A 14,818-nucleotide genomic window follows, 5' to 3' on the forward strand; every position below is an offset into this window, starting at 1 on the left:
AGCTTCTGCAGCAGATGATCATAATTATTTACATAATATTTCTAGTTAGCAATGCAGCTATAATAGGAACATATTTTCCTGTTTTCTTACAAAGATCATTTAATTGCTGTTACATGTCTTTTCACATAACAGTTAGCGGAGAAATGAATACAGATTATAAATGCATATTAGTCTGTGGCTTTTCAGTCAGATAATTAGAAGCCCATAGTATGTAAATATTCTTCAATTATGGTTTTATTTCTGTTATGTATTTACCTTTTATGGTACATTTAAGTCTGGAAAGTGCAAAATTAAGATTATTCACCCAGGTGTGGCACGCCTACAAGAAGGAATGTTATACTTGAGTGGAAGAAGAGGATCGCAACTTCACAGGACACTGAGACACAATAGGGTAAGTATGTGGCAGCAAGGCGAAATGTGCGGGGGTAACTCATCAGGTCAGGCAGCATTTTGAAGAGAGAAGCAGAGTTATCTTTCAGGTCAGTGAACTTGGTCACCTGCCCTTTTTTGAACCAAGTCTCTTTTATTGCCATGACATCATATTTCCATGTGGCTATCCGTCCCTGCAGCTAACCGATCTCATTTACCACACTCCGCACATTCATATACATGCACATTAAACCTAATTGAGACCTTATTTTATTTCCTCTTACTCTAAAATATTACTTTACTCTTTTCTACTCTATCTGTCTCTCCCAATTCTCTGTGTATCTCCTTGATATTGCCTTCTGTTTTCCACACCTATGCCAACTTAGTTTAAACAAAGGGAATGGTCCCCGACATAAGGTAGGTGCTGGTGGATAGGAAGTGAGTCACAAAGTCGATACTGGTCATGGGATAAAAAGGATCACAGCAGTGGAGGTCCAGGAATTTCTTGCGGGGCAGTCCTGCCATGATCCTAGCTCCCCCGAGGGATCCTTCGAAAAATTAAAAATCTTAACTTACTTTGGTCTCCTATGACCATTGTGCGGTCTCCCACTAGGTTTCTCAGGCAATTTGCCAGGCAGGCCTCACAATGAGTTGCAGTAAAAATAGAACTGTGGTGCTGATATTATTCCACATAGTTGGGGCTGGGCACACCGAATTTGGTTGGAGCAAAATTATTTTATTTTTATATTTTGAAAATGAGCCTTTGCATACAGCCATGGTAAATTAGAAGAAAATACTACCTGGATTCGATCTTGACTTTGTGCAATAATGTAAATGGGTGATAATGAATTGGCTGTCCATTTTACATCTCTACTTTTACTTCCAATTCACTATTACCCACTTACAGTATTTGCACAAAGATCCCCCTCCCCCCGCCACCCCATCTCTGAGTGTGTATCTGTGTTTCTGTCTCTGTGCTTGCCTGGTTCTCCTTTGCCCAGTTGCATGCGTGTGAAATTGGGAGCATGGGGCCTCATTTTAACCCAGTCCAAACTCATTCACTTGCACAGAGTTAAAATTGGGCCCCCGATGTGTGAGAGATTGGAGCAGTACGAGGAATGCAGAGGGACTATAAAAGTAGAAGTGTGAGAATGAAGGTGCAGTATGCTAAGAGTTGTCAGCATTGTTCTGTTTAATTTCATGTCTTGATTGGTATCTAGTTTATTAACCTAGTTTTGATGGCTTCACTTCTGCTCCCAGCACCAGTTCCCCAGCCTGATTTCATTCCTTGACTGAAAGCTGATCACTGAAATTCCAACAAAAACTGATTAGTTCACACAAAATCATTATTATGAAGAGAATGCATATTTATGATATACAGCATAAAAGTTCTCTAAAATTTTAATAAATCCACACTAGTCATATTTTGAAACATTTGACAGTATCTGCAAATTAACAAATAGCCAAAATATATTAGACTATGAAAGTTTTGTTTGGTTCAGTCTAAAGTGAAAATAACAAGCAGGAGCCAAGAACGATAAGTCCACTAAAAAAAGACTTCAGCTGCCTCTCTGCCGCAGCCCAACCCCCTCCTCCCAACCCCCTCCCCCTACCCCCTCCTCCTCCTCCTAACACTCTCCCACCTCCTACTCCAAAAGCCACCTCCCAACCCCCTCTTACCCAACACTCTCCATCCCTTGATCCTCCCATCTCCTTCCCCCCGCACCGCCCTCTCCTTCCCCCTCACAGTCCTCACCCCACTCCCTCAGAGAACCTCACCTCCCCCACCAGCCCCCTCAACACCCTCTCCACGTGGCGGATCCACATGGGAAAACAACAATCGGCGCTTCCGGGTTCTATGACGTCACCGCGCTCGCCCACTAACGGCTGGAGGCCGCGGTTTTAGTCCGAAAGGCCAGCGGAGAAAGACCGGCCTCACTCTAACCGTGGTCCGCGGATCGACGGCTGATGTTGGGGGCTGAGCAAGTAGGGCGGGCGTTGACGGAGCGGCTCGAAAACAGGACTGGGAGCGTCCCCGATGTCCGTGACGACGACAGCAGAGGCACCGGGCTGCCGATGGGAAGCAAGCCGAATAATAGCGTGTCCACTGTGGAGCAGACCATGATGATCCAGCGGGCGCTCTACGTGCTTGTGGCTGTCACTGCCCTGGTTGTCGTCTACTTCGTGGTGAGGACCATCAGGTGAGGAGAGGGAGGTAGAGCAATGACAGCATTAATGATTACACTCTGATGGCCCAGGATGGGCAGCGAGAACCTGTAAGTCTGCAATAGTGGGAAGAAATGCCCAAAACACACGGCTGGTCCGCCAACAGCTGGCTTTAAATTGAGATTTGGGGTCCAGACATTTGGTCAGAACACAATGATGGTTGTGGGAAGATGCCAAACCGCACAAGCAGTTGCTCCAATCACCAATTATTTACACAGTCATCCTGTAGGTAGAATAATTCATAGTTTTATTGGGAGCTGCCAATATTAGACATCATGCACTCCAGCTCTATCTTGAATAGTCAGTAAGTAATATACACGCCACAGGGATGGTCTGTCAATAGTGGCAGCTGCTGTTGGCAATGATAAGACACATAACACCAATGCTAACCACTAACAGCTAATCTTGAGCCCTTACCGCTTTTCCTGAATCATGTGGTGTCAACAGGGTGATACAGGGCTGGCTGCAGTGTCACTAGTTGTAATTGCATTGTCATTGGGCCATTATCAATGAGGCAGGTCAGCTGTGTTGTTGGTAGTCACTCCAAAACAGACCATGCTAATTTGATATTGCAGCAATTGGTTATTCAGATCAGCCATAATTCAGTTAATCGTATTCTCGCCTCTTGAGTTAGAAAGTTCTGAGTTCAAGTCTCACTCCAGGACTTGAATTCAGAAATCTAGGCTGACACTTCAGTGAAGTATTGAGGGAGTGCTATACTGTCAGGGGTGCTCTCTTTCAGATGAGACATTAAACTGAGGCCCTGTCCTCTCAGGTGGACGTAAAGATCCCATGGCACTCATTCGAAGAAGAGCAGGGGAGTTATCCCCACTGCCCTGGCCAATATTTATCGCTCAATCAACCTCACAAAAACAGATTATCTGATCATTATCACATTGCTGTTTGTGGGAGTTTGCTGTGTGAAAATTAGTTGTCGCGTTTCCTACATTACAACAGTGACCACACTTCAAAAGTACTTCATTGGCTGTAAAGCACTTTGGGGCATCCATTGGTCGTGAAAGGCACTATATAGACAAAAGATGGGGAATTATAGACTGGTTAGCTTAACCTCTGTAGTGGGGAAGATGCTTGAGTCTATTATCAAGGAAGAAATAGCAGGGCATCTCGATAGAAATTGTCCCGTTGGGCAGATGCAGCATGGGTTCATGAAGGGCAGGTCATGCTTGACAAATCTTTTGGAATTCTATGATGACATTACGAGCAAGGTGGACAATGGGGATCCAGTGGATGTGGTGTACCTAGATTTCCAAAAGGCCTTCGACAAGGTGCCACACAAGAGGCTGCTGCATAAGATAAGGATGCATGGCGTTAGGGGTAAAGTATTAACATGGATAGAGGATTGGTTGACTAACATGAAGCAGAGAGTGGGGATAAATGAGTGCTATTCTGGTTGGCAATCAGTCACTAGTGGTGTGCCTCAGGGATCGGTGTTGGGACCACAATTATTTACAATTTATATAGATGATTTGGAGTTGGGGACCACGTGTAGGGTGTCAAAGTTTGCAGATGACACTAAGATGAGTGGCAGAGCAAAGTGTGCAGATGACTGTGAAACTTTGCAGAGGAACATAGATACATTGAGTGAGTGGGCAAAGGTCTGGCAGATGGAATACAATGTTAATAAATGTGAAGTCATTCATTTCGGTAGGAGTAACAGTAAAAAGGATTATTACTTGAATGGTAAAAAGTTGCAGCATGCTGCTATGCAGAGGGACCTGGGTGTCCTTGTGCATGAATCGCAGAAGGTTGGTCTGCAGGTACAGCAAGTAATTAGGAAGGCAAATGGAATTTTGTCCTTCATTGCTAAAGGGATTGAGTTTAGAAGCAGAGAGGTTATGTTGCAGCTGCATAAGGTACTGGTGAGGCCGCACCTGGAGTACTGTGTGCAGTTTTGGTCTCCTTACTTGAGAAAGGATCTACTGGCACTGGCGAGGGTGCAGAGGAGGTTCACTAGGTTGATTCCGGAGTTGAGGGGGTTGGCTTATGAGGAGAGACTGAGTAGATTGGGATTATATTCATTGGAATTCAGAAGAATGAGGGGGGATCTTATAGAAACATATAAAATGATGAAGGGAATAGATAAGATACAAGTAGAGAGGATGTTTCCACTGGCAGGTGAAGCTCGGACAAGAGGGCATAGCCTCAAGATTAGAGGGAGCAGATTTAGGACTGAATTAAGAAGGAACTTCTTCACTCAGAGGGTTGTTAATCTATGGAATTCCTTGCCCAATGAAGTAGTTGACGCTTCTTCAGTAAACGTTTTTAAAGCTAAGGTAGATATCTTTTTGAACAATAAAGGAATTAAGGGATACGGTGAGAGCGCAGGTAAGTGGATCTGAGTCCATGAAAAGATCAGCCATGATCTTATTGAATGGCGGAGCAGGCTCGAGGGGCCGGACGGCCTACTCCTGCTCCTAGTTCTTATATAATTGCAAGACTTTTTTCCTTCTTTTCATAAGGAACATGAAAGAACCTTTTAACCCCTTAAGCTATTTACTTAGATCATGGCTGATCTGTACCTGAATTCTATTTACCTGCTTTTAATCCACATCCATTGATACCCTTACTTAACAAACATGTATTTTTGTCTTGCAAGCAATGATTGTCCCTGCATTCACAGCTTTTTGGCAGTGAGTGTTTCGGATTTCTACTGTACAGTGTGGAAAAAGTGCTTCCTGATTTGGTCCTGCATAACTTAGCTCCATTTTTAAGATTATGTCCCATATTCTTTATTTTCCATCCAGAAGAAATAGGTTCTCTATTTACCTGGACAAATCCTTTTAACGTTTTAAACACCTTGATATCAAATGTTTATGGATGTTATTTACATTGACCTCCAGAGGTATTCAGTAAAGTTCAACGCAAGAGACAGTAAAAATGAAAGCGCATGAAATTGGAAGCAACTTACTGATGGGTAGGGAATGGATTAGGAGATAGAGGACAGAGAGTAGGGATAATGGATATTTATTCCAGTTAGCAGCATATGTCTAGTGGTCTCCAACAAGTGCAAGGACTTCTTTGTCATTAAGATTGAGACTAGCCATTCAGCTGCCTCTGCCACTTCCCCTGCTCCATTTGGTCAAACTTCCCCTAAGGCTACCCCCATCACCACCACCACCACCCCCACCCCCAGCTCTGAACTCTCATCTTTTTCTAGTTTCTCTTCCATCGCCTCTCTCTGAGCTCATCTTGCCCATGAGACTAACCCTCTGTTCCCTCACAACTATTCCCACCAAACTGCTGGCCACCCAAAATTCCCTTTCTGGCCCTCATGTTAACTGATATTGTCAATGGTGTTCTCTCCTCAGGTACTGTCCACCTCCCCTTCAAATCTGCCATCATCGCCCCTCTCCTCAACAAAATCCAGCTTGACCCCTCTATCCCTGCCAATTTCTAAATTCCGTTTACTCTTGGATCCTTGAAATTGTTGGCGTCTTTCAAATTCATGCTATCTTTCCTGGAACTCCATGTTTGAAACCCTGCCACCAGTATACTGCCCCTGCTATAATACTGAAATGGCCCTTATCAAAGTCAGAATTGACATCCTTTGCGACAGCAACCATGGTAAACTATCCCTCCTCATCCTCTCGGCCTATCTGCATTTGCATTTTTCTGCCGTTAGCTTTGTTATCTTTCTTGCCTTTATCTTCCCCATGATTTTTATGAAGTTGCTGCATTTGCACATTAATTGCCCATTAAACTTGCTACAAAGTTAATTCTAATAATTAATAGCATAAGTTCCCTTTTAATGACATCATTATTAATGACTGCTTGTCATCCTTCCTTGCCCCAAAAGTGAACAATTTGAAGTGTGGAGTCTCACTCCTTCAAGTTTTATGAATTGTTGGAGATTTAACAAATTTAAATTTACATTTTAAACAATTTTTTATTTTTGTCTTTTTTCATTCTCTCTAATCCAATCTCCTCTTTATTTCTCTTTCAGTATCTGATTTGCCATTGAATTCACCCATTCTAATTCACCCTCCTTAGTCCTTCCCCTGTTTATTTCTCAAACCTATAATCTTTTTGGTTAAGGAGATAGGCTGTTTGTCCTGTGTTAAAGGTCCCAGATACCCTGTTGCTCTCACTGTACTTATATAAGCTCGGACATCCAGCAACTTTTGTTCATTTTTTTTTAAACCTAAGCAAGCCTATAACTGGCTAAGATGCCATGCTCCAGTAAAATCTGGGCCACTGTTCAGATTAATATTTTAATATATTGTTGTAAATGCTCCCCCTGACGTTTTGAGTAGCTTCATTGATCTTAATACTGTTTTTCCCAACATGCCAGTGCACAAAGTACAACTTCCAAAACCAGTCAACTCAATGATCTGCAGTTTTCCTGATTCTGCAAAGCGGATTAAAGGTTAAATTGTCACATTTTACTTGCTGAAGTATCTGTTAATTTTGTTATAGAATGGAGACGTAGGAGAAATTAAAAGGCAGTAATCTTGCCAAGGTATTGAAATGATGTACAAACATCAGAACAATGCTTAAACACATACTTTGAGCCCTTTTCATGCATAAGTGACTGAGCTCTAATTTTGATGAATCACAATTACTGTGGTTTATTGTGGGGGGGAAAGGATGTTGAACATAGTGTTTGGCATAGAACTCCCCCCCCCCCCCCCCCCCCACCCCCCACCCCCCAGCCCCAGCTGCCAAAAAAAGGCATATTTGTATTCAGGACTAATCTTTGGTCTGGACACCATGCTGGACAGAGTGAGTGGCTGTATTTATTTGCAAAATTAAACTGTTTCTTTGTGCAACATTTTTTGTATATTGTTTTTTGTGTGTGTGTGCTTTTATTTCTTTTCACATCTTGGTGGGATGAATGTCCATTAATAGTGTAACACATCTCAGCCTGGTTACTCTTCATTTCTGATGACCTAAGCATAGTTTGCTCCATGAGTCAACTGTCTACTCTGCCTCACTCTTGCCCATCTGGGGGATTCCCAATCCAATGTCATGGTTGCTTCTTTACTTCTCTGATGCTCATACAGAGGGTGGATTACCTAATGTGATCTTATCAGGAAATTACTTGCCTGGATGTGGGATCATAATGTGGCCTTATTAGGAACAGTAGCAAATATGAGATATTGGGAGGAATTTCCCACCTGGGACAAATTCTTTACTTGGGGAATAGAAGAAGTTCCTAGCTTGGGGAACAAGTGAAGGGGGTTTTGCAGATTATGCTGGGGGAGGATTTGATAAAGTGGCATGCTAAAGGAGCTAAGTGGGGGGATGGGGGGGTGCGGTTTGGAGGTTGCAGGCTTCGTTCATGCAAGAATCTTGAAGATGGAGCTAGGCTGCAAACAAACCTCAGGATAACAGGAGTGCATTTGGCATTTGATTTTTAAGATGGTGCCTCATGCCAGCTGCCTGTACACTCTCATTTCCTGGTGCCAGTTGCCTCCTCACACACATTGCTTCATTGCAGTATGTGTGCAGATGGCTAAGCAGTCTTATCAGTCAATGGATTCACACAACTATAATTTATTTTTCAATTAGCCTCTGATTAAATTGCATTATTGTATCAGGGCCGGTCTAGGTGGATGCTGCTTAAGTCTTGTAGGCGGCTGATTGTCATTGCCAAAATTAGATCTTGCACTGGGATTGTTACCAGCAGTGTTTGTTATAGTGAAACTATACTGTACTAGTTTGTCTGCTTCCAGTCGTGTGGAGCTCAGCAGTTCTATCACGATGAGCGCCAGAGTCCCACAAATTTCAGACCAGGCATTTTTCTGCACTTTAGAAAGTATGATTGGTCCAGAAAATATGTAAAGTCTTAAGTCCCTATAATTTAAAAATAAGCATTAAATTCAGTTTTTATTTCAGATTTTTAAAATGTGGCTTTTTTTCTGCATTTCTATGATGAAAATTGTGAGGGAGGGGGAATTGAACCCCAAACTCCACCCCCCAGCATAATGATTGGCAATTGTTCCATCTGCGAGAGGTGATGGTGATGCAGCCTCAGAACTTTGAGATCACCTGCTGCACTTCTTTTCATTGCTAAAGAAGCTGATTCTAGAAAGGCAAAGTCTGCCACGAGTGCCACACATGAAGTTGTCCCTTACCGGTGGTACAGGATGATATCTGTTTGCAGGGCTGATGTCAACTTTGGAGCTTCTGAAACTACATGTCTTCGTGGTGAATTCCTGCCCACAGCTGGTGTCACCATTTGCATCGGTTGTCAGCTAGAGTTTCCCACTTGTTGTGATTGAGGGTTTTCATGTCTCTTACAGCATCCTTGAATTGGAGTTTTGGGTGCCCTGCTGGTTTCTTGGCACAGGTTACCTCCCCATATAGCATATCCATGGGGATGCAACCATCTTCCATCCTGTGCATATGCTGAAGCCAGAAAAGCCTACTTTTCTTGATTAGCATGCTTGGCATGTTTGCCCTGTAAAGGACTGCTTCATTGGTGACTTTGGCTTTCCATGTTATGCCAAGAATGAATTGTAGACACTGGAGATGGAATGTATTGAGCTGTTTTTCTTGGTAGATATAAGTTGTCCAGGCTTTGCTGCCTAACAGCAATGTGCTGAGGATACAATCCTTGTAAATAATAAGATAAGGTCCTCTGGGTCAGTTTGTTGTTTTTCCATGCTCATTTTTGTTTTTCAGCCAAAGTTGGTGGCTGCCTTTCCAATGCTTGTGCTGAGTTCTTCATCAACAGTCAGGTTGTTTGTCACTGTAGATCCAAGGTAGCAGAATTTGCTTACTCTTCAAGTGAAATGTTGTTGTGTCTGATCACAGTCAGAGACACAACACCTTGTCCCATAATGACAGTTTTCTTGACACTGATGGTGAGGGAGAACATGGGACAGACAATTCATGAACCTTTGGAGCTGATCTTCTGTCTGCGGAACTAGTGCAGCATCATCAGCGAGAGAAGTTCTCTGATCAGGATATGCCGTATTTTTGTCTTGGCTTTCAGTCTTGATAGGTTGCAGAGTTTCCCATCTGATCGTGTGTGGAAGTACACTCCTTCCATGACATCGGGGAAAGCATAGGTCAGGAGGACAGAAAAAGATACAAAACAGAGTAGGGGCTAAGGTGCAGTCCCATTTCACCCCATTCTTGATCTCAAAACTGTCAGAGGTGGACCCATCAAACTGAATGGTGCCCTGCATGTTATCATGGAAGGACAGTATGAGACTGCGAAGCTTGGGAGGGCAGCCGATTTTCCCACTATCTGGTAGAGGCCAGTCATGTCTAGATTCACAAAAGCAACGTAAAGTTTGCTGCTCTCAGCACTTATCTTGAAGCTGATGTAGGGAGAAGATCATGTCTACCGGGGATCTGCCTGCTCTGAAGCCACATTGTGCCTCTGGGTATATTCTGTTGACGAGTCAATGGAGTCTCATTAGAATGAGAGAATTGAGGGATGGAGAATTGAAGCCGAAACCACCCCAGCATAATTTGAGAGAAAATTGTGGAGGAAGGGGAATTGAAGCCCAAAACCTCTAGCATAAATTGAGAGAGAATCTGTAAATATCTGTTTTTGTTTTGAACATCACTAAAGTTCGAGAAAGTAAGCAAGGGGATGATAAAGGCACAGTTAAGCTAAATGGCAGCTCACAATTACTTACGCAGTTCTTGGATAACACTCTTATGGACCTTTAGTGGCAGTTACAAAGGTTCTGGCAAGTATATATTTGCAGTAGTTGCATTATGCTGTAATTGAAAACTAGATACAATCAACCTTTTAAGGTCTTTCTGACAAAAAGTCATTTACAGTAAAAGATTTGTTATCTGGCACTTTACCAACCGGAAAGCTCTATTAATCGGAATTTCCGAAATCTTCCAAGGGTTGTCTCCCAATGCTGTGTTTTCCCGAGTGCAGCTGATTGTTCTCTGCGTTACTGTACTGTAGTTGGTGATGCAGCCGATAGTCATCTTCGTGGCACTGCTGGCAGTCCAATTTATTGCGTCGCTGTGCTTATGCAGTATCATGATTTATCTCCCCATCCGCTAGAGCATGGCTACCTGACCCAAACCCGTTGGGACCCGACGACGTGTGTCGGGTTCGGGTCGGGTCCCTCTTCTGGGTCCGGCACTCGGGCTCGGGTGGCACACACTCTTTCACCACCTCCGGTATGTGCTTAGTGTACTTTTTAAACAACCTTTCACGTCCAGTTACAGTTCTTGTTGCTTATCTGCACAAGCTTAAAAAGTGAATAACGGAGGCTAGGTTAACTGAACATTCCGGCACTCTGGTCGGGGGTGGGAAAAAATGAAAGGGCTCGGGCCAGGTCGGGCTCGGGTTGAATGTGGTTCTGTCGGGCTTGGATTGGGTTTAATTTGCAGACCCGAGCTGGCCTTTACCATCTGCCAATTATGGCATCCAATAAAGCATTGACAGGAAATATGGAAAAGGGTTGTGTTGAGGCTACACCAGAAAATAGACATTTGCAGGCATCTTAAAAAAAGGTGAAAATCGTAATGTGTTGATGAATGAATATAATGTTGGTCTGTCAACCATTTGACATCAAGGGTTAAAAAGACCAGTCGTTGAAATTCTTTGCTAGTTATGAGACTAATAAAACTGTTGGACAACGCTGTGTTCTGCATAAACCTAAATTAGAGCAGCTAAACAGTGTATTGTACGAATGGTTTTCTTTGAAATGCTCCGAGGGTGCTCCAATCTCAGGCCCAATGCCGATTGCAAAGGTAAAAGACTTTCATAAGCAAATGGAATTGGCTGATCCACGTGCATTTTCTGATGAATGGATTTCTTGCTTTAAGTGCGGCATGGCATAAGAAGGCTAGATGTAACCAGTGAACAAAAATCAGCTGACCGTGAAGCTGCAGAAAAGTGTGGTGATTTCTTCAACAAATTAATTGCTGAACGTGTTCTATCTCCAGAACAAATTTATAATGCAGATGAAACAGGCCTGTTTTGGCACTATTTGCCTAATTTTACCCTAGCTGGTGCAAGTGAATCTAGTGCTGCAGGTTTTAAGCAAAATAAGGACAGAATAACTGTGCTTGCATTTGCTAATGGCGCAGGAACGCACCGCATGAAGCTTTTGGTGATCGGCAAATTTATTGTCCTAGAGTATTTCAAGGTGCAAAGCATTTACCGATTGATTACACAGTAATGCATGAATGGACAAATTTTTTTTTGTGATTGATTTTACTATGTTTTTGTACCTGCAGTGAAAAAACATTTAGAAAAATAAGAAAACCTGAAGTTAGCAAAGCTGTTCTTTTATTAGACAATTGTTGAGCTCGCCCTTCATGAGTTGGGGGTTTTGGTTAGCTCAGTTGGCTAGACGGCTAGTGTATGATGCAGAAAGATGTCAAGAGCGTGGGTTCAATCCCCGTACCGGCTTTGGTAGTTCATGGACACCTGCCTCCTGGCCTTGCCCCACGCTTGAGGAGTGGTGACCCTCAAGCTATATTTCACCAACTGTTTCTCTAATGGGGAGAGATGCTTATGGCCCTTTGGGACTATGGTTCGAGCCTTCATGAATCGAAGTTGGTGTCCAGTAATATTTTTACTGTCTTTCTGCCTGTCGATGTTACCTCATTGATACAACCAATGGACCAGGGCGTCATCCAGAATATGAAATGATTTTACAGGAGAGACTGCCTAAGAAAGTTAACCAATCACGAAGGCACAATCTAAAAACGTCAATCAAATTATAACATTAAAGATCCAGTTTTCTATATGGCTTGTGCATGGAATTCGGTTAAAGCGAAACATTAAAGATGGCTTGGACAAAATTGTGGCTCAGTGTTATGTTTGTAGAAGTGTCTTCCGATGAAGAGGAGTTTGAAGGCTTTAATGTTTGCCATTAAAAAAAATACAATATTGCAAATTCTTGACATGCTGAGGGTTATTCTTTCTACAAACCCAATCAAGCAGCTTAGTGAAAATGATGTAGAAGATTGGGTTGAAGCTGACAAGGAGGTTGAAGTGACACATGTTGTTACTGATGCAGAAATAATGGAGATTGTCCTGAATCCTGAGAAGTCTAAGGAAACTGAAGAAGATTTTAGTGAGGAACAGAAAATAACTTGGGTTAATGCTACTTCAGCATTTGATACGTTAACCAAATTTGCTGAAAGGCAGACATGTTATTCTGCACAAGAGGTTAAGCAGCTACATATTTTGCACTCTACTTTTATGCAAAACAGACGAGGCAAATTAATATCCAAAATCTTTTTAAGAAAGCTTTCAGGGTTTGCCATAGGCTCAATGCAGATTCTGTCCCATCACCTACATCTAGTACTTTAGTGTAATTTATACATTAAGTTTGCTGTTCCTCAAGAATTCAATGCATCTTTACTGCCTTACAATTTCTATATTGTATATCTTGTTATTTGCATGTAATCATTTCTCTTAAAATTGAAACTATTGCATTGTATTGCCTTGGTAGTATGACTCTTGATTAAGTGGAATTTTCCATTACTGGCACCTCTCAGGTCATGCTGGACAACAAAGCATTTACTGTACATAGGTATGATAATGCAATATTGACAACAAAAGTACAAAATACCAGACATTGAGATTGAGCCTACACTGAGATGAGTTATATGGCTGAATTGGCCGGTGGAGCCAAATTAAGATTGTAAAAATCACAGTATCTGTTTGAGAATACTGCCCTGGCACATTATATAGTTTGGGCTGGTATCTTGCCTGTGCCTAAAGCTACTGGCAAGAATTCAGTATGATGGCTATTAGATTCCCTGATTTTATTTTTTAAACAAAGGTATTCTGATTGTTTACACAAGTATATAATAATGTATTAGCAACCCAAAAGTCTTCAGTCCAAATTCCAACATAACAAGTTAAACAATGGAATTCAATAAATTTGGTAAACTGTGAACTGCTACCAGGAGGAAAAAAATGACCTAGCTGCTGGATTGCTGTAAAAACGCAACTGGTTCTCTAATGACCTTCAGGAAAAGATGTGGACTATATGTCATTTGATTCCTACATTTTATTGTTGACTCTTCATTCTCTCAGGGCAGCTAGGAATAGACAATAAATGCTGCCTTACCAGTTTCACCCATCCAGATTAAAAAAAGGCATACTTTTGTGGCTTATTACTTGAATATATCCTGGCCAACATTTATCCCTCTGCCAGCACTTCCTTACATTACAATAGTAATTACAGATTAAAAAATACTTTGGCTGTGAAATGCTTTGGGGCATGCTGAAGATGTGAAAAAGTGCTATCTAAATGCAGGCTCTTTCTCTGATAGAGGTGTTTTGGATGAGGAATACATGTATATCAACAGTTCTTGACTTCTTGCAAGAATTTGTTGAAAATTGTCCACCATTTTAGTGACATCATCACATGATGTACACCAAGGGTACATGTGTCATCTGCAAGGTGCGTGATGATATCACTAAAGTGGTGCACATGAATCTTGGGACCCATGAAGACCATGGAAAATTCTGTGTATTTCAGGGTCAGAATTAGGTGGAAAACATTTTCATCAACCCAGGTGAAAATGCTACCATTAAATGAAGCTGACATTTTGAATCGAAAGTACTAACTCTAGTATTCCTTTGTTTTCAAGTTAAGTTTAAAAAAAATTATCTGTGTTAGAAGCAAATAAGTAGGTTCTAGTAGTACAATATTAATTGTAAGTCTATATATTGTCATTCTTCAATTTAAGAAAGGCTAGGCATATAATTTTTCTGGCGGATCAGTAATTTGAAGCCTACGTACACAGTTTTTAAAAAGAGGAAGCAGTTCCCTTGTACAATAGGATGTACGGTGTTTAGTTGTCTAATGGCACTTTATTATCTTTGTAAAGCTATAAAACATTATCCATCAACAAGTGAAGTTTCAACACTGCCCCAGTATGCCCTATTTCTTTCTTCTAAAAATGACCATAAAAAACGTATGACATCTGAGTTTAAGCCACTAAAACCCCATTGTGTTTAAATATTTCTAATATCTCAATCTCGATCAAAGTGTTAAAGATTTTAAGCTTATAAATTTGCAAAAATTTAGATGGTGTGAGATACTGTGGGCAGTGCATTGACAGGGCTATCAGAGCCTGAAAAGAAGTCAAATTTAGTACTTTTTCCACATTGCTTTCTTCTTTAATGATGCGTTTGTTGACGCTTCTTGCTTTTGTGTCTGTCTTGATTATGACATTGCACATTTCACCTAATTTCTTCAGTCTTGGTTTCTTAATGAAGAAGTAACTAATTTGCCTTTACGAGCCTGAA

The 14,818-nt window shown here is 41.8% G+C and overlaps 1 protein-coding gene across 3 annotated transcripts in view; it reads left to right on the plus strand.

The window, feature by feature from the left end:
• The first annotated feature begins 2,087 nt into the window (after positions 1-2,087).
• LOC137369107 (membrane protein FAM174A-like) overlaps positions 2,088-14,818 on the plus strand; it is a 259,893-nt gene continuing 247,162 nt past the window's right edge. For 2 of the 3 annotated variants that reach the window (XR_010974873.1, XM_068029762.1), the window contains exon 1: positions 2,093-2,570. Coding sequence is in view for 2 of the 3 variants with exons in the window: in XM_068029762.1 (XP_067885863.1) it covers positions 2,338-2,570 (233 nt within the window). In the remaining variant the exon portion in view is untranslated. Of the gene's footprint in view, positions 2,571-14,818 lie in introns of all 3 variants that reach the window. The other variant, XM_068029761.1, reaches the window with a different exon arrangement.

Source organism: Heterodontus francisci, chromosome 4 (assembly GCF_036365525.1).
Source record: "Heterodontus francisci isolate sHetFra1 chromosome 4, sHetFra1.hap1, whole genome shotgun sequence".
NCBI lineage: Eukaryota > Metazoa > Chordata > Chondrichthyes > Heterodontiformes > Heterodontidae > Heterodontus > Heterodontus francisci.